General features: G+C 40.9%; 1 protein-coding gene across 5 annotated transcripts in view; it reads right to left on the bottom strand.

Annotated features, from left to right (window-relative positions):
• dicer1 (dicer 1, ribonuclease type III) overlaps positions 1 to 20,185 on the bottom strand; it is a 213,908-nt gene extending 193,723 nt beyond the window's left edge. For 4 of the 5 annotated variants that reach the window (XR_015097029.1, XM_086094344.1, XM_086094347.1 and 1 more), the window contains exons 1-4: positions 19,951 to 20,185; positions 12,638 to 12,729; positions 12,338 to 12,539; positions 1,749 to 1,907 (exon numbers count right to left, since the gene is read on the bottom strand). Coding sequence is in view for 4 of the 5 variants with exons in the window: in XM_086094344.1 (XP_085950470.1) it covers positions 1,749 to 1,907; positions 12,338 to 12,455 (277 nt within the window). In the remaining variant the exon portion in view is untranslated. The remainder of the gene's footprint in view (positions 1 to 1,748; positions 1,908 to 12,337; positions 12,540 to 12,637; positions 12,730 to 19,950) is intronic. The other variant, XM_086094345.1, reaches the window with a different exon arrangement.
• Between the last annotated feature and the right edge of the window lie 718 nt (positions 20,186 to 20,903).

Raw genomic sequence — 20,903 nt, 5'->3', positions numbered from 1 at the left:
CGTCAGACAACCAAAAATGTAATACATGTGAAAAAGTGATTGTCTTATTTTTTTTTCATTTTCTAATTATTAATAATAATAATAATAATAATAATAGGTTATCTTAACTTAATAAAAATAATTTTCTGTGCATTTTAAAATATTTGTCTTAACTATGCGGTATTGAAAATGGTATAGAGTAGAGCTGATTTTTTGCAATTTTTTGGGACAAATATTGCGATTTCGATTTATTTTGCGATTGTCTTCACGTTGAGCTTTATATAAACAATGTACAGTATAGTTTCCAAACATGCCTGAAAATGACATACCATCAAAATAATAAGCTATTACTCAAATAATGCAAGAACACAAAAGAGGTTCTGTGAAAGAGGTAGTTTTTTAAAATGGTTCAAGTTAAGGTAAGACCTCCAGTACTACTTTGCGCCATGTTTAAATATGCAATTATGTGTAATAATCTATGTAACCACAAATGTTTTACATTTTGTACTAGTGTACATGTTCTTTGAAAATACATGTAAGATTATATGTAAATAAATATATTCCCCTTACTCCCATATTTTTGCTTTAGACCGTTTCAAACAGAGACTGAGGGCTTTGTGATATAGTGTGAAATTCATATCATGGTATTAACTCTTTTGGTCTTTTGACTGTAATGGTGAGTGTAAAAGTGAAAAAAATCATAATGGAGTATTTCTGATTGGCGTAATTGTGAAAAGGTAAACCTGTTTTGTTTAAAAAAAAGAAGAAGAAAAAAAGTCAGAAAACCTTACAGGTAGCTCCAAAAATATATATTTTTATATATATAATTCTGGATGGATATTAAATTGGATATTAAATATCAAATTACATTGTGAGTTACAAATTTAAGAGACTTAAAATAATTATAAATTTCAATCAAAAATAATTTGAATAAAGGTTTCAAGTTTAGAAATTTACATTTATGGATATAACATTTTCAATAACATGCTGATATTAATTTACTTTGGACCTCGAGCTGACGTCAGCCGTCCAACTGTAAAGGCTAATGTATCCTTCATCTTATTTTTAGTCTAGAATACGTATTAATTGTAGTATAAAGGTTCTGTTCATAGCTATTGGTGCTCTTCCTTAACGCGGTTCTAACCAGACCAGGAAGTCTACAATATACCCAAGCACTAATTTTGGGTCATTCCCGACTGCATTTCACATGAGCGATTAGCATGCTTAGCGACTCCCGTTTGCTTTTGTGAAAGTGCTACTTTTAGTAGGGTAGTTAATTTGTCACCAGGGAGGAGAGGATCTGCACCACGCAACTCATTGCAGTGATTGCATGCGGACTTATTAAGTCTGTCCGTTCTGCCGCGGAGCAAGTTAGCTTAGCGCCTCGCGTTCTCAATCACGGACTGTGTTGTCGACTTCAAGCAGCCGCGAAAGAAAGTACCTTGGGGTGAGTCGGCGACAGCGTGACAGACGCTGTGTTTTTTTGTTTTTACCAATTCAGAGCTGGCTATTGAGTGTGTGCAGTGTGACATGCCGCTGATTGGTGAACTTGGGGTTAAGAGCCCTTTAAATAAAACCACAGACTGAGATCCAAATTTCGGTCTCAAAACGATAAATCGTCCAGCCCTAGTATCGAGTATTTTCCTGGGTATCGATAATTGTACACAAAACATGACAATATGTGGTAATTAGACAAAAAAAAAAAGTACAATTTAATTAAATTGTACTTGGGACACACCAAAACAACATGAATTATATTTTGCAAGTACCTGAGTTGACAAGAAACACAGTCCTCTTCGCATTTCCTTGGTATTGCCCACGGATTTGGTGGGAAAGCTCCTTTGTAAGGAGAACTGCAATAAATGTCTTCCCTGAGCCAGTATTCAAGCAGACAATAGTATTATGTTCAAGAGCTGCTTCAAGAAGTTCTACCTGTGAAAGAAAGTTAAAGTCATTTATGAGGTGTGAGGAAAAAAAGGCAACCAAAATTTGACTTAAAAAAAATACAAGAAACTGTTAAGTACAATTTAATTCCATACCATATCAAGAGTGATACAGTGAAACCCCCAAAGTTGAATACCATCAAGTTTAAATTAGAGAAATAGTTCAAACTAAACTTTTTGGAAACAACAACAGCTGGAGCTGTCAGCAGCTATAAAAGGACAATGCAATTTTGCTTGTAGTTAAGTTATCATTAATTATTCTTCAATGTTTTTGCAAAAACATGTTCATACGATTAAACCATATTAGAGCAGTAGTTACTAATGCTTAATCCTAAATGTACAGTGTAATGATCATTTTAAGCATGCCTAACATGATCATTACACTGCACATTTCCCTGTTCATATGCCTGCAGATGGACCAGGGCGAGCGGGGCACTACTTGCTCTTCGGCGCATATCACGTGACCGCCGTTACTTGTCATGAAGCACAGGCAGGCACGGACTGGGCCATCTGGAGGGGCGGGACAATTCCCGGTAGACCGTCCTATATTTTGGGCCGCTAATCGGCAGGCAGAAGCCCACACATTGTTTCAAAATCGAACAGGCAGCAGCCCACACAATCTTAATTTTAGTTTTGACATTAGTGGTGCAACGGATCATTATTGATCCGTGTTCGGTTTGGATCAGGGCCCAGGGTTTGGATTGTGCTTGATCCGCGGATTGGTTGGTGGAAAAACAAAAACAAACTAGAGCTGCGAGCAGCTATAAAGGGCCCTCGCAGCCCGGGCCACTTTGGGGTACTTGCACGTTGGGGTACTGGCACGTTTGGGTAGTTGCACATTCGAAGCAGAAATGATTTGAAAAAGGCATAATAAATCTTTACATATTATGGATTGTTTTTGTTTTGTTTTGCCAGGTGTGATGAGTGTGCAAAGCTCAATGAGTTTTGGTCAATGTTAAGACCCTCAAAAATCAACCTCCGTTTAATTTTTTGGCAATGAGTTGCCCTGATTTTAAAGTACATATATACACATCATAGTTAGTTTTACTCATAGCACAATATTGCTTTTATTGTCCATAGAGGACATAATAAATGAATAAATAAATAAAAAGTACATATATATATATGAATAAATCTGATGCCACTAAAAATTTTGAGTTGTCGAAAGCAAAAAAAGAAAAAATCACAAATGACTTAGTTATCACACTTACAAAAGTATCAAAATTGTGTACAAATATAAAAATACCTTGTGTTGTAATTTTTTTTGTCGACCCAAGGGCTAGGTGGTGCTATATTTATAACTGACTATTGTCATAGAGATACCTTCAGGTCATGACTATAAACATACAAGTGAAGTTTGGAAATGTTTTAAGCATGTATTGGAGGAGTTATTACGTATTTCGTATTTCATGAAAAAGGAAATATGAAACAAAAAATATGATGCCCCGACCCGTCATATAGCATTTTGAAAACTCAAGATTTTTTTCCCCCTTTTGTTGGCCTAGATTTTGACATCAGCCACGCCAAGTTTGAAGTCAATCTGATCAAACATGTAGGAGAAATGGGCAACAGAATGCCTTCTGTGAATGTGCAAAAATCGTCAACAAACGGACATTCAAAAATTCGTAACTCACTTCCTGTTCATTTTAGCATATGGGTCCAAAATACTTTTTTGTAGGTCTTGGGCTCCCTCATATACCAAAATATCTTTGTAGATCTTGCTTAAACGTACAACCGGGGCTGCTTCTTTAAAAAAATATAGGGGGCGCTAGTGAGTAATTTTTGTCAAAATCGCCCAATACACGGTAAAATATTGCTCATTTTGCCAGGCCAGATGTGTGTGCCAAGTTTCATCAGTTTCTGTGCATGTTGAGGCCCTCAAATTTTGTGTTGTTTTCTTGGCGAACAGTACCTTGCCACGCCGACAGCAATTCGGAAAAACTCACAAACTTCGTGTTATGATATCATGAAGGCCTAAACACTCTTCTGAGCAAATATGAGGTAGTTCCAGTTAACGTGGTTGGAGAAAAAAGTTGAAGAAAACATTTTAATGAATAAAAAAAATGCCAGTAGGTGGCGCTATCAGTACGAATAAATATAAGTCCGTAGATGTATTCAGACCTGGACTTTTGAGAAGATAGGATCATCTGGGTCAAGTTAACGCAGCTTTTATTGTCACGATGAATCATCAGAATACGCGGCACTGTAACGGACACGCCCTTTGGCAAAAAATTACAATATTCAGTGTTGGGCATGATCAACATCTTAAGGCTTTTCTGACAAAATTTCAACTGGATCCCTCAAACGGGCTCGGCACTAGGTGGCGCTACATGTGTTTCCCAAGAAGAAGAAGAATTCTTACAAAAACAAGAGGGACCTCACAGCGGTAGCTGCTCGGGCCCTAATAAAGTGTGCATTCACAGTCGATACACTTCTGATATGTAAATGAAACATACTCAACGTAACACGCTAAGCCTAACTTCAAAATAAAGTTGACAAAATACAGTAATACATTGACGACAATGCAAATAGCCATAGGAGACTATAATAATAATAATAATAAGAAGATAAATAGAACTTTTGTCTTAATTTTTTATAAAACACTTTTTTCCATTCAACTCAAAATGTAAAATTTAGCCGTTCAGATTTTAGGAACACAACTTTAAGCCATTAATCCCGTTATTTTACACATGGACAATGTATAAAACAAGAATGTCTCATATTGCACTTAAAGTCAAAATCAAGGACACATTTGTCGAGGAAGGACGCATCTGTATTTGCTCCTGCACTCGCTCGTGACTTCTATTTTGTTGACATTGGGATTTTTAACTACATTGTTGCAATATGCCTGGCGGAAAAAGAGCTGACAAAATTGAGGAGATAAAATGTTCTCTTGCAAAACTCAAAGAAATGGTCACCAAAATACTTGAAATGAAAAAGCGCATCGAGCCACTTTTGCAGGAAATTCAGCAGTTGAAGAAAGAGACACAAGAAAAAGATCAACGCATTGACACCTTGGAACAAAAAGTGGATGATTTGGGACAGAATCTTTGAATCAACGATGTGATAGTTACAGGTATCCAGATTAAACCGCGCCGCAGCCCTCGGGTGAGAGCTGCGGCCAGCACAAGTGCTCTTCTCTCTTCTGGAAGCCACAACGTGTGAAAGATGAACAAATGTCAGCAAAGACGCTACTGGTGTACGAGCATGCGCTCGCCTTGGCTTGGCCTGGCCTGTTGGTGACGTCCGGGAACCAATTTACCAATTCCAAATGATTGGTACTAGCTGCAACTTACACACAGACATTACTCAAGCATTACCGAGCGAGGAGTGTGCAGATTTAAGTCTGGGATTGATAACAATATGAATCAATGACTATCATAATCAATGTATATGACTGATGTGTATGGTAAGAATCGATAGGGACGGGTTACTAATAAGCCATGGCTTCTACCCGTCAGCCCTTCTTTCGGATGTCAATGTTGCAAATGATAATATGTGATCGATGTAACCTGTAATAATGTGTCCGAAAGGAAAAAATTAATAAAACAAAAAATAAAACTAAGTTGTGTTCCTAAATCCTAAACCAATATTAGACATTTTAAATTGTGATGTTTTTTTTATTTATTTATTTAATGGGGAAAAAAGCATTGTACAAAATAAATGAAGACACTAAATCCTAAACGGCTATTAGACATTTTGATATATTTTTTTTAATTGAATGGAAAAAGCGTTTTACAAAATAAATGAAAACAAAGTACTAAGAAGTTTAAGCTTCTTTTTTTTTTGCTGATCCGAAAAATAATCCGATCTGTGACTCAAATCCTTCATCCGATCGGAACCGTGGCTTTTGTGATCCGTTGCACCACTAGTTGACATGCATGTCAATTTGTCATCACCGGGACTAATGGTTGGGGTTAGTATTAGGTTTTCAGTGAGGTTCTACACGTTACGTCTTTACATGGGACTAGTGTTGTCACGATACCAACTTTTTGACTTCAATACTATACCTGCATAAAAGACCTCGATACCGGTACTGAAACGGTACCTCGACAAAAATCTAACATCAGCAAAAGCAGCAAATGTATTTTTATTTTTATGAATTCAAAATATTAGGATGTATACATATTAATTTATGTAAATACAGTATATATTTATGCATATACTGTATGTGCTTTCACATTGCATGCCATATTCTTGTATTTGACTGTATTTGATGTCATCCGTTTTAAATATTGATAATAATACAGTGGCACTACAATGACTCAATGTAACGTTGCTTGAGTGTGCGTGCATGTCTCTGCTCTTCTCCATTACGCTATCAATTTGTCGAATGTGTAATCAAATACTGCAAACAAAATATTTCACACTCGACTTATTTTTTTAAGTGAAGTGTCAAAAAATGTGTCACAACCTGTCGCTCTGTCAGTCATCTGGGCTTTTTCTATGCATACCTTTGATTTCCTACTGTGTGCATGTTCATTGAACGCACCTTGAGTCCACTGCGGGGCTAAAAGTGATTGTTGCTTTATCTTCTGCTTCTCCGGGAAAAACATTTGCTCGTTACAAAACGTCATGACTGGTTGGCTTGCCGTGGCTGTTAATTAGCTCGTTATGCTTCTCAACGAGGCGTGCACGGCCAACGAGCGCTTCAATGTTCAGTGCGTGAAGCCATCTTCCTGAGCCCTCTCGCACACAAGCTGAAAGAGGCGTGCCGCTCAAGGCGTTTTCCGCATATCGATAGTCAGGCGGCCATGCGTGAATGTGTACCCGCCTTTAAAACAGAGTTGGCGGATCTCGTTTCTATTTTTTTAAGTACCGGTGCTAAATAAAAATTGATACCGAGCCGTTTTTTGCCGCATTTCTACCCCAGGACGTTCGGGTATGGGGAGAGTGGTAGGGACTTTCACAAGAACCGTCCTCTCAGCCGGGCCGCTTGTGGCTGTGTCTCCACTGCGGAGTACGACCCATTTCGCAACGTCACAAGTTTCGATCGACACGTAAATGCCGTGCGACGGTTTCTCCCGTGACGTCACCCAAGCACCGCGCGATAAAAATCACAAGGAGGAAAGAGAAAAACTTTAGGTGGTTGCTGTTTTTCTCTGCTTTTCATTTTATGTACTTGGCGTGGATGGATGGTTTAAGTTAAGGGAGATGCCGTTTAGATGAAGAATTTGAAAAGGCTGAGTTTCGATCGACACGTAATCGCCTTGCGACGCTTTCTGTGATGTCACCCAAGCACGGCACTGCAAAAATCTGAACGAGGAAAGAAAAACCTTTTTAATTTTTTTCTGCTTTTTTCTGTACTTTGCGTGGATGGATGGTTTGAGTGAGTGGAGACGGCGTCTAGATGAAGAATTTGAAAAGGCTAACGAAAATAGGCAAAGGCTTATTAACTCTTTGACTGCCAGACGTTTTCAGAAAAGGGATGCTGTGGGTGCCAGCCGTTTTAAGCATTTTCACTGATCAAGGTCCACGGAAAATTTTCTGTTTGGATTATGGAAACGCACATACTACCAAAAGACTGAACTCTCATCTTTCATCAGAAAAAAAAAAGTTTGTTTTTATCTTATTCCGTTCTTCAATAATCAACAATAGAAAATGGTTAGTTTCACCCAAATGCGCTTGTTTTGGACCAAAATACGGAGAAATCAAGCTTTTAGTGAAACAATGTAATTTCATGCACTCTAGTGAATTTTACACTTTTTTTTGTCCATGAATGATGCCACAAACACCTAAATAGTGCTTTACTTCTATAAAACACTACCACCAAGAATGAAAAAGTGTTTTTTGATAGCAAAATACGTTTATTTACATTCAACAGTGTAACAATTTGACAACAATTTGGCAAACTATTTACAAATGTGTGCAACTGTGATATTATTTACAATTATGTGGATGTTTCAACTACAGTTTTTCTTTTTGTGTAACACTTTCCTGCGTGCAAGGAGACGCAACAGGATTTGCACAACAGATAAGTTTCACTGCGATTGCCCCTTCGCGTGCACTTTCTTGTCGGCCGTTTTTTCCGGGGAATAGCAAGTATATACTGCAGTGTGTGTTGCCATCAAGTCTACTATCAGGATCATGATACGGTTACGTTACGGTGGTGTTACGTCTGGCTTCCTCATGTCCTTCAGTTCCTATACCGGGTGGTAGATGCTCTGATCCATCTTATCCACTCCATTCATGGTGGCATCGTAGTCCAGAACCAGTGTCTTCTCCGTGATCAGACTGTACCCGCTCCTCCGATGAATATGCATTGGACTCGGGGTACTCTTCATCGTCCGATTGAACGTCCGCTTGTGCAGAAGTGCTCGGTTGTGCTCCGCGTTTTCCGGCGTTAGCATCGCTAGCCGGTGAGGCTTTATGACGTGATCATAGCCGCGCGTCAACGCTTCCAACTTCGGCGTCAACCTCGGGAGTCACCATCATCATCATCATCAATATGCATTGGTCGATGCTTTTCGACTACTCTTCATCGTCCGATTGAATGTCCGCCTGTGCAGAAGTGCTCGATTGTGCTCCGCGTTTTCCGGCGTTAGCATCGCTAGCCGGTGAGGCTTTATGACTTGATCATAGCCGCGCGTCAACGCTTCCAACTTCGGCGTCAAGGTCGGAGTCACCATCATCATCATCGTCGACATCAATGTGCTTTTTAGTATTGATCGATGCTTTCCGTCTTTGAAAAAAATGCTCAAGCGTGAGCTGCTTGCAACCGGTCGCCATTGTTGCTTCATCAGCCATTGTCCCCTCAACACTCTAGCTCCGCCTCACGTCTTCTACTGACGCCCACCCAATCTTGTCCAAAGAGAGTCATCGCTGCCATCGTCGTCCGGCAAAAATAGAAAATAGGTGAATAGTGGCGGCCGTGGCTCAGGAGGAAGAGCTGGTCGTCCAGTAACTAGAAGGTTGGCTGTTCGATCCCCGCTCTCCCCGAGTCATGTGTCGTCGTGTCCTTGGGCAAGACACTTCACACACATTGCCTCCAGTGCAACTCACACTGATGTCTGAAAGGTGCAAATGTTTGGTGGTGGTCGGAAGGGCAGTAGGCACACACTGGCCGCCACGCTTCCGCCACCAGAGTGTGAACGTGTGAGCGCACAAATAATGTATCCATTGTGAAGGATCTGTGAGTGTCCAAAAAAGAGCTATATAAATTTGATCCATTATTATTATTATTAATAGGCGAGAGGGGCGTCGCTTGGTCCGTATTTAGTTGCGGAAATCAATATACGCTGCCGCGTTACGGCCGTAACATAAATATTAAAGATATTTTTAAAACGCTAGCTCCGGTAACGTAATGATTCACTGTTAATTCATGAGCAGTAGCCGAATGCTAGCGTCTTGAGGCTAAGCCGGTCGATGCTATTCAAATCAGTGGCGAGGAAAAATGGCAATGGCACAAAGTGTTAGTGGAAAGTAGTATCGTGATCTCCCTATGGTTGTGCGCCAGCGAGAGGAGAGGACGCGTAAGGCAACACAAGGCAAGTGTGTTACAGTGATCAAACTCTTTATTCTGAAACTGAAGTGTCATGTCAGTCATAGCAAATTGTTTGCTGCTGAAATGCATCCGTTGAATAAGCAACACGATGCCCGGTTCCTTGGTCTGTATTTATTTTACATGACCAAGACGAGAGCTGCATTATCAGCAGTGACCCAAATCAGTTGAGGTTGACGAGTGACGACACCTGAAAAAGTTAACAAAAGTCAATCTTCATCTCCAGATTATTACGTCCAACAATGTGCAGAAAAGCACTGTGTCTGTGGGATCACGACAACTTTATTTATCGTAGAATAATAAAGGCAATGCCCCTCCGTAAGCCGTCAACTTACCGTGGTGGAGGGGTTTGTGTGTCCCAATGATCCTAGGAGCTATGTTGTCTAGGGCTTTATGCCACTGGTAGAGTCACCCATGGAAAACAGGTCCTAGTGAGGGGCCAAGCCAAATACGGCTCAAAAGACCCCTTATGACAATGATGCGGTTTTTCCTTTCCCGGACGCGGGTCACCGAGGCCGACCTCTGGAGCAAGGCCTGGAAGTGGGGCTCGTTGGCGAAAGCCTTGTGGCCGGGCCTGCCTCCATGAGGCCCGGTCGGGCACAGCCCAAGAGGTAATGTGGGCCCCCCTTTCCATGGGCTCACCACCTGTGAGAGGGGCCAAAGGTGTCGGGTGCGTTGAAAGCCAGGCAGCAGCCAAGGGCGGTAACCTTGGCGGACAGATCCCCGGCTACAGAAGCTGGCTCTTGGGACATGGAATGTCACCCCTCTGGTGGGGAAGAAGCTTGAGCTGGTGTGCGAGGTCGAAAAGTTCTGACTAGACATAGTCGGACTCGCCTTCACACAGAGCTCGGGCTCCGGTACCAGTCCTCTCGAGAGGGGTTGGACTCTTTTCCACTCTGGAGTTGCCCACCGTGAGAGGCGCAGAGCAGGTGTGGGGATACTTATTGCTCCCCGACTTGGCGTCTGTACATTCGTGCTCACCCCGGTACACGACAGGGTAGCTTTTCTCCGCCTTCAGGTTGGGGGACGGGTCCTGACTGCTGTTTGTGCTTATGCAGGCCCGGCCCGGCCACCAGACACTCGCCTTTGAGCCCCGGCTCCAGAGGGGGGCCCCAGTAACCCGCGTCCGGGCAAGGGAAACTTATTTCCATTGATTGTATTCATCATAAAGGGTCTTGAGCCATGCTTTGTCTGGTCCCTCACCTAGGACCTGTTTGCCATGGGTGACCCTGCCAGGGGCATAAAGCCCCAGACAACATAGCTCCTGGGATCATTGGATTCACCACAATAAGGTGATCACTCGGGGAGGGGTATACATGGTCTATGTGTAAAATAACGGCTTTAAGTTGTGTTCCTAAAATCTAAACGGCTATGTTTGACATTTTGAGTTGAATGTTTTTAGTTTTTTTTTATGGGCAAAACGGTTTTATAAAATAAATGAAGACAATGTTCTATATTTTAATTGCAATTTAAGGCACATTCCCTTCCTTTAAACATGGAGAGTGAATTACAAAATAGCCTTGGTCCATAATATTGAAAAATAAGTGCAGTAAAGAAAGAATGCCAGGTATCAGCTGTCAAACTCATTTACTGCTACCAGTCAGAGATTTGTGTTGTACCATAACGAAAGACCAATCTGTGGATCGTGCGGCACCCGAACCGAACCAATCACCGATCAATGATGATCCATTGTACACCAACGAATGGCGGATTGACGATTACAATGCCGTTCGACTTGAAATATTGGCAAATTTATGATGACGGAAAGGTGTCCTGACTGTTGACGATTGCCGAATGACGAACGCTCAAAATTCATTGACAGATCCACCCCTGATTCTATCATATCTGTGATCAACACAAAGAGGTAATTAAACACTCAGATATGTGCCAATGTGTTCCGGAGGCAACAGAGTTATAAAAACGCCTTTCGGCAAAATACTGATGCTGTTTGTAGTCTGACGAACCCACTATTATACAAAACACTAGGTAAGACATGTTTGTTTCTATTTACGACAGTTTCTTTACTTCTTTATTTGATAGGGCAAAAACAGTCATTAAACATAGTTAAAAGCTTGCAGCTCATGTGATAAAAATAAAGTAGATTTTATAGCTGGTGCTAATGCGCAACTCTAGTCAATAATGCTTAGTGAGCAGCGAAAATGATGTCATTATGGAACCAAAGAAGATCATTATATCAGATGTGGATGATGGCTTTGAGACACTTTGATAACTCAGCAGTTAGAAAGGCATTAGAAGGCAAAATGCAATTTACAGTAACTTCACATTAATTCCATCAGATTGCAGGTATAATTTGAAGAGTTGGATGCTCCCTAGCAACCAGAAGTTAGCATGCCACCATTTCCAAACGGGGAAATGGTGCATGTTTAGAGTCCATTATTTTAGTGTGGAGATGAAAAAGGGAGTCATTCTTAGGACATATATCAAAGAGAACACTATATTGAACATACTTCCCCCAAACTGTCCTTAGTTCAGTGGGGGAATTATGTCAAAACCACGACATTAAGATATATGTGTAACTTTAGACTTTAATATCATACTGGAATGAAAGTACACCTTTATCTCAAACACTAGATACCAGGTAAACATCCATACATCCCCTTAACCCTATGTATAGGATTCCCGGGAGCCACGGGATTCCCGAAAAAATGTCAGCTTCTACTTTGGGGGTACGAGTATTAGGTTAGATGCCAGCGTTATGTATTAATATTGTAATGGAAATTCATGGAATGGATTGTGTTCAACTTTGGATGTTTCATTGTATACAAGCAACTGCCATTTATTTAACCCAAGCCAATAAATGTGCTTCACTATTGACACTTGATTAATAAAAAAAAAATCAAGCAAACTTCTTCTTCAAGTTCAGTTAACATAATTGAACAAAAGCAACAACTACTTGCCTGATATTTTCTAGGTGTATAGATATTATCGTGGATAGCCTCCTGCTGCCATGGAAGTCCAAAAAAAGGCCCCATGGGAGATGTGGCCGGGGTGACAAGCTTCAGGCCTGCCATTTTTCAACGAAACGGAGAAGAGTAGGCAGAACTCCTTTCGTTGTCCACTTAATTTTATTTCATATCAGATTTTTCACAAATTCACTACAAGAGGAGATTATGATATTGTGTTAATTCAAAAAAAGGAGCTGACAGATACAATTTATAAATATTAATCACAATCTATCCAAAAATATACTTACATACAGCAATCTGCAGCAGAATCTGGATTAGAAAAAACGTAATGTTGGTTCCATGATTAAATCTGTTACGCCTTACACCTTCATGAACATGCCTGAGGGAAAAAAACATACATGATTGTAGAATGTTGCATTTGTGACACTGCCATAGAAATGCCGATATGATATACTTAAAGCTTTTTATTTGATCATTTATGACAATTTCTAAATAGTAGATTAAACACATTGTGATTTGAACACGCTGTTCACAATTGGTACTCCTGCAAGCCTCTGGGCCAATAGTTTTCAGACTGGATTCGGGTTTGAATTTCCCACCCTCTGTCTGCGGATGTAACGTTGTGTGCATTGTTTACGTGAAGAAGGGTGTGAGCAGTATTGTTTTTTGACCACAGGTTGCAGTAGTGATTCGAAACTGAATTGTCTGTATTTATCTTGCTAAAATACTAAAACAGTAATTATCCTTACTTTTAAAAACATTGCGATACTGTAAGCATTTTTGTTACAATATCTCTTGTAAAATAAATGTAATAATATTTGAACAGTTTTTACTCGCCTCTGATTTCACAACTATGATAGTCATTCATCAATATGTTGTGTATATGTAATATGAGGTAATCATACATTTATTTGGGTTCACTGTCATAACAGCCTTCCAAAGGAAACCACAACTATGATGTGGCCCCCAAGAAAAATTAGTTTTACACCGCTGCTCTAAATTGTCCATTGGGCAGAAGATGATTATGAATGGTTGTTCTTAGCGTCTTTAATTGGCAATTACATATAATTTCGAGGTGGTGTTGTGTTGATGTAGGAAGTCGACAGTCGCGGGAGGACTAGTCAAACTAGCCGCCTTGAGCCGCAACGCCTTCCACGTGCTGCGGGGGTCAATATCAAAATAACAAGTAACAAGACAATTGCATCGACGTTAATGTATTACTTGGAAAGGCTTTTATTTTGAAGTTGGCCTGCGCAGCCCGTTCCGCGGATGTACGACCCAAAGGGTCATGGCTCAAAGATGAACCATTGCACCACTCATTATAACATGTAGGCCTTCTCACACCATACAACGGGATTAATTTTCACCAGCACAGGTTGTACAGTTGGCCGAATTTGCTTCGATGACTTGGTCGAAGTGTCGAGCCCTGCTAACGTTGGCTAAAGCGCTCTGACCACACAACATAAAGCTGGCCGAGAAGAGAGAAAGTCAGCCGGATGTTTAGCCTGCAGGTTAGGGACCGTCCACAACTTGAAATTCCTTCTTTTTTTTTTATATATATATATATATATATATATATATATATATATATATATATATATATATATATATATATATATATATTTTTTTTTTTTTATCAATTTTTATTTTGTATGTGGGTGAGTATGCGTATGTGCATGTGCGTGTGTGCGTGTATTCATTAGTTCACCTAAAACCTATTAAAAAAATCCCATACCGTTCACCTAAACCGAACACTTCAGAATCCAGCCAGAGTCGTGAGGCCGTCAGGAGACCCGAGGAAGGACCAAAGAAAAGAAAGGAAGTGAAATCCAGCACCGACCAGACACCACCCACCACCCAACGGGCCACCAACCAGAGTCCTTCACCAACCCCAGAAACATCTAAATTCCAACAAATCAGGGAGACCTCAAGAGACCAAAGGAGAGGAAGGAAGGACAGACGAAGCAGAGGGAGATCCACAGACACCAGCCTCCCCCGATTCAACGACCAGAGGAAGAAGCAGATTGTGTCTGAGTTTCGATAGATGCTGATGTGGTGGATCTGGCATGCATGAAAATCTCTACCAAAGAGGGGAGCCGTCGACCCCTGCCAGGACAGAGCAAGCGCAACAGCTCAGAGCCCCCCAGGCCACGGCAGCGCCAAAGGACAACCCCCGGGCCCCGCAGGGGCCACCGGCCGGAGAGCAAACCCAGGAGCAGGAGCGCCCCCCAACCCAACGCAGTAGGACGGGGCACTGCAGGCCCGCCAGGCACCCCACCGGTCCACAGCCCCCGCTCCCCCCACGACCCCTCGCCCCCCATCCACCCCAACCCAGTCCCAGCCGCCCCAGGCCCCCAAACCCCCCCAGCATCCCCCCCCCACCCAGCCACCTACCGCCAGCCCCCCAGACCCCGGTGACCCCCCGCACCCAGCGCCCACCCCACCTCCCGCCGCGTGGAGGGACGGAACACCGGGGACGGAAGGGGAGATGGGGCACCGGGGGACGGGCGGCACCCCCGAACCCCAGGCCCAACGGGGAAAGGCCCCGGTCATCACTCCAGCGTTCTTAGTGAAAGCTAACCCTGTTACTGAGTTCGCCAGCTCGCCGACTGGCAAACTCTACCCCTACACCTTGAATGTGACCCCACCCAGTGTATATACAAGTGTGTGTGTGTGGTGCATTAAAATTGGGAGCAGGTGAGCCGGAGCAGAGGGAAATGATATCCCCACGCTCCGATCCACCTGCCTCCCAGTCATGTCAGTGAGTGTATGTTGTGCATTAAAAAAAAAAATAGGGAGGAGGGGGCGACACGGACAGGGGATCGCAGCACTGCTCTATACTGCGGTCTGCCCCAACCGATGTCTCTTTGTAATATAGTATTGGCAGCCATGTTTTTCTTTGCATGTTTAACGCACCCGTTACATCACGATGACAATGTGACAGTCCAGAATGGTCGATACTGTACTTAAATAATGCAAAAATATTCATAAAAAGTACGATAAATATAATAATCGTTCACCATAAAGACTTAAATTAACTATTTTAAATTAAATCATTAGTCATTAGCCCCCCCCCCCCAATATATATTTAAGGTTTATAATAATAAACTTATGTTTGTGTGAACGCCACAGGTGTAAGCTCTGAAATGTTTTTGGAATTATGTTTCTATCTGCATCAGGAGCTGAGATATAAATTATTTTTTATATTGTTGTTGAAAGAAAACTTCAGGTTTTCGGGGGTCACCCTTTGTGCATGTTTTGTCAGGCACTTTAGGCCTTAATGGGTTAACTAAAGAAATAAACTCGAGCTGCGCGCAGCTATAAAGGGCCCCCACAACCAGGGCCATGTTGGGGTACTGTTTCATTGGACAAGAACCGTCTAAAATGTAAATGTGTTTGCCATGCCTTTTGTTTATGCAAAGTTTCATGAAAAGGCCAAAAATGATACACAATTCCCAAAATAAAATCAAAATGGCGGACTTCCTGTTAGGTTTAGCATATGGCTACAGAATACTTCTTTGTAAGCCGATAGGTATCTCTCCCTATTTTCACAAATCTAGCTGAATCATACGTCGGAAATGCTTCATAAAAATGTCTAGAGAGCGCTATTGAGTCATTTATTGCAAAATGCACAAGAAATTTCAAAAATATTCATGTTCATGTTTGATGTGTGTGCAAAGTTTTATGAGTTTTCGCACATGTTCAGACTCTATAAAAGGCCCCAAAAAATGGCTAGAAATCAAAAAGTCAATCAAAATGGTGGACTTCCTGTTTAGTTTAGCATATGGCTCCAAAGAGACTTTTTAGTACCTTGAGGGCTGTAACATATGCCTCCAAATTTTCGTAGCTCTCGGTGCTTCGTACAACCGGGAATGCTTCGTTAAGAAGGATCTTTTTTCCTTTGCAAACAGTGCAATGTGGGTCAACTTCAAAGTAGAATTCTACTGAGGCTATTTGCATTGCCGTCAATATATTATTTGGTCAATTTTATCTTGAAACTAGCCTTAGCGGAGGCGGCGTGCTACGTTGAGCATGTTTCCAGCTTCCGTGACTTGTATGAATGAAGCAGAATTTCAGGACAAATTTCACCCTGCTCCCATGCATGCAACTTACATGATCCACAACGGTTTTCAACTTTCTCTGCCGCTTCTACTATAGTGAATTTGGACTGATCATGTTGCTTCCGTGTGAATGCGCACTTTTTTTTTTCATCAGCCAATCATCAGCCAATCTGTGGATCGTGCGGGATCTGAACCGAACCAATCACCGATCAATGATGATCCATTGGACCACAACGAATGACGGATAGACGATTACAATGCCGTTCAACTTGAAATATTGGCGAATGACGGACGCTCAAAATTCATTGACAGAACCACCTCTGATTCTATCATATCCATTTATTGCAAATTGCACAAGAAATCTCTAAAATATTCATGTTTGATGTGTGTGCAAAGTTGTATGAGTTTTTGCACGTTCAGACTATAAAAGGCCCCAAAAAATGGCTATGAATCAAAAAGTAAATCAAAATGGTGGACTTCCTGTTTGGTTTAGCATATGGCTCCAAGAGACTTAAATTGTCAATTTATGTTGAGCGATTATGATTTTATAGCGCTTTTTATGAATATTTTTGCATTAAGTACAGTATTGGCCATTTTGGACAGTCACGTGATCATTGTGACGTGTCGCGTGCGTAAAACACGCGTATATGATATAGTCGCTAATGACAACAAAGACACAAGGAATTATTGCTTCCCACGACGGACGTCAAAAGTGAAATTACGCCCTATAGCAAAGAAGCACTTGTTCAAAAGCAGTACAGCCACGGAGGATTTGCCAAAGATTTGTGTCCAGCCGAAAGTGAAGTTGAAACTGTGGCTCGATAAGGAGGACGTAGTCAGCTGGCCCGTAGCAAGTAGAAGTTAGGGAGCGTCTGCAAATTGCATGTTACAGAGGCTCAAATTACCAGTAAATCAGCACTGACTTTGGTCATTTTGGAAATGTAAGTTGTGGACGGTCCCTAACCTGGACGGTAAACATCCGGGTGACTTTTACTCTGTCATGCCGGCAACATGTTTTGGGCTAAAAGCGTGCTCACATTAGGAGAGGAAACCCCCCACCGCCCCACCCCACACGGAATGACATGAAAGCTGATGTGCTGAGGATTTGACTTGATCAGAATTGGCGCAGCATTTGGGATGGAAAACTGCTTTTTTCTTGCCTATTACGTCAGCAAACTCCCATTCAAGTGAATTGAACGACAGCAGCTGTCGTTAACGCACGGGATACGTCCTCACGGTCAAATGACCAGGATAATGGCGTTCCCCATGGTATGTTTTTATTTTGATACTTAAACGGTTTAAAAGAAAATTCAGGGAATAAGACGCCAGAGATATTAGCACTTTAATTCATTATACACAATGACTAATCTATTACTGGAAAATGAGTTATTGGTGTGTGGTGTGTTCTTTTTAATGTGTAGAATTATAAACTGACGCTATATCACCACACTCTTAATTGAAAGTGTACAAAATAATGTTTTTCAGAGAAGCTGATGATTTTGAGGAGGAAATGGAGTAGTGGCAATGATTTTGGCCATGATAGCATTAAGCACTGCATATTTCATGGCAATTTATTTTATATATTATTGTTTTTTTAGCCCGCAACAATCATAACAAATGCCCGCAAAATTCTTAATATTTGGCGAAAAAGTGTATGAGTAACAAAAAAAAAAACTTTTATCACAACTTTTGGAAAAATTGGCCACAAAATCAGGCATTTTAGCCCGCAACAATCGGAAAAAATGCCCGCGAAATCCTGGAGTGCGCGCACATTTAGACCAGGCATGCTGCTTGGTGGTCAACCAGAAGAGCTGCTAACAAAAACATTTTTCCCATCCAGCATAATAAACATTGTCGGAGCCCCATGTTTGATTTGTTTGTACCTCCAACCACTAGGTGGCAATGTGTTTTTGTTTGTTTACCCGAGTCATGGACAGGTGGCCAGGTAATACTTAATTGTGGTTTCACTGGGGCACAAGTGCTACTGATTGGGGAAGCAAACAATTTTCGACGAGTGTTATCTTGCATTTTGGGCGTTTATGTTGTTACTTTAAGAGTTGTGATTTTGTGAATTAAGAATTAAAATGTCAACCATCATTCCAATCAAGAGAGAATTCCATGGGTATGGTTTTTCTTTTTTTCGTCTTTTTTACAAGAAGTCAAAATTAAACAACAGTAAAAGTAGCCACAAGTGTAGCGGACAAGTGGTGGTAGACAATCCCCTACAAACATATCATTTAGGTATACATACGATGTTATAATAAAAATGCATGTAAAGTAATAGAAACTATCGGGATATGAATCGCCTTGAAGGTATCGCGACACGTATTGTATTGTGAGCCATGCACCCTGATACGCATCATATCGTGAAGTGGTTGGCAATACCCAGCCCTACTGGAATATTGGGAAAAGTTAATATTCAATACAAGTGATTTGTGTTACAATTGGTCACGTAACTAACTAAACTCATTAATCAAGGCGCCAATGTATTAGCAACTACACACCTCTGATATTCAAATTTTGCTCAAATTTTAAGTGTAAGAGACATGAGACAAAATCACTTTAAAGACATTTTTCATAAACAGTACAAGTACAAATAATGTGATTCAATGATTGCTTTGGTCAATATGCAATGAAACGGCCTCATAAATTTTTTATGTTTTTATGAATTTTGGAAGCCACAGGTCTTTTCCATGCCCCCCTGTTGTTACCCGGTACGTGCGCCGAAAGACACAATTGTTATGTCTCCTCCCTTTGTACCCACCACATAAATTTAAAACATCAATAAAATATTTGACAGAAAAAATTAACAACATACTATTCACGGTAAACTATTTTTGGAACAGCCCTCACGTGTACTCACCTAGTCCTTGAAGTCTACAGATAGTGGATATACTGTATATAGTACAAACCACAATGAATCAAAGGTGAAACATTGCAAAGCTTGAATTATCTGCCTATTTTTAAACATCAAACATTGCAACAAAGGCATACAGCCATTTTTTTATTTATTTCATTTGAGATTATTTTGCTGTGATTTCACTTTGTAATGCAGTTGATTGAAAAGTGCTCTTTTTAGTTCTTTTTTTAACCAAACACATGGCTGCTAACTTTAATAGAAAACGCCTCTAATTGTCTGGTTAGTAGAGTGTGGAAAATGTAAACGTCAGGTATAGGTACAGCTCCAAAACCACATACAGTATTGGCTGAACACAATGAATTGCTACAGTGACAGTTTAACGCAGCGTAATTTGGTAGCATGGCTACCAAAAATAGAAATGTAGCGTTCTTGACAATCTCAACACCCAAGTGAAAATATGTATTTAAGTTATTTACACCCACACCTGCGTCATTTATTCATACGAAATAAAAGGCAGTTTAACACTAATGGTCGCAAGGCATTCTGCACATTTACTACCGGTACTACGAATCAACGGAGCTAGCTAGCTATCATATCTTGCTAGGTAGTTTAGAGCTAGCAAAAGCCCACAACTCTTGTTAGCTTCTCTAATAAAAGACATGTGTATGCACAATCTCACCTGTTACGTGTTCGGTTGATCCAGAATATTTTATTTGAAACCCGTGTCTCTTATATTCCCTCTGCTGTCTCAATTTGTGCGTATATTTGTCCACTGTGGGATCATTTTCTGTGACCTGCGCCTTAGCTACGACCAAACATCAACGTAAATTGCGTAATCTGCCGTATTTACACAATAACCACATTCAACTAAAATTACCGAGAATATCCGTAAAGTGTTCGCGCTTGGGGCAAGAAGGTCTAGCTGCAGAGCATGGACCACAGACCTGTATATATTACTGGATAGCCGATAGGCCAAGACTTTTGAAGCCGCGAGGCCGCCATATTACCACTCCTCGGAAACGTTTCTATATACATTTACAGTACCGAAATTGGAGAACATTTAAGACAGTACTTGACTAGAAACAGCATGATTTATGATGTTTTAAAATTTTTAAACATAAACAAGAGGACTTCAGACATTTTACAACTTGCCTTAAATACATGTATAAAGTATATGCTTGATGTTGTTTACAGGAGGAAACTTCTATATTTCCTATGAAAGAATTATTCCTTTAATTCATGTATACATTATATGCTTGATGTTGTTTACAGGAGTAAACTTGTATATTTCCTATTAAATAATTATTTATTTAATTCACCCAAAGATGCCTCTGCCAAATCTAATATTGGGGTCTAAGGAACTGAGCGATAAAAATTTCAAAGCAGCGCATACCGTTCACTTGTTTAAAAAAACAAAAAACAAAAACGTATAACTTATACAGTAGTCTGCTCGCGAGATGGGAGGGGTAAGATGGCCGCCCTGTGGCTTCAACGGCTTGAACAAGCGTGTATGGGCTATCGGCTATCCAGTAATATATATACAGATCAGTGCCATGGTAAATGGACCGTCAATGGACCCCTCGAAGGTGAAGCCAGAGGGCAGCCATCTTACGTTGCCAGTTTTACTGACCA

This window comes from Leptonotus elevatus, chromosome 14 (genome assembly GCF_054856555.1).
Source record: "Leptonotus elevatus isolate MCC_2025b chromosome 14, RoL_Lele_1.0, whole genome shotgun sequence".
NCBI classification, from domain to species: Eukaryota; Metazoa; Chordata; class Actinopteri; order Syngnathiformes; family Syngnathidae; genus Leptonotus; species Leptonotus elevatus.
The sequence above is the reverse complement of the archived record's forward strand: the minus strand, read 5'-3'. Positions and strand labels throughout refer to the sequence as shown.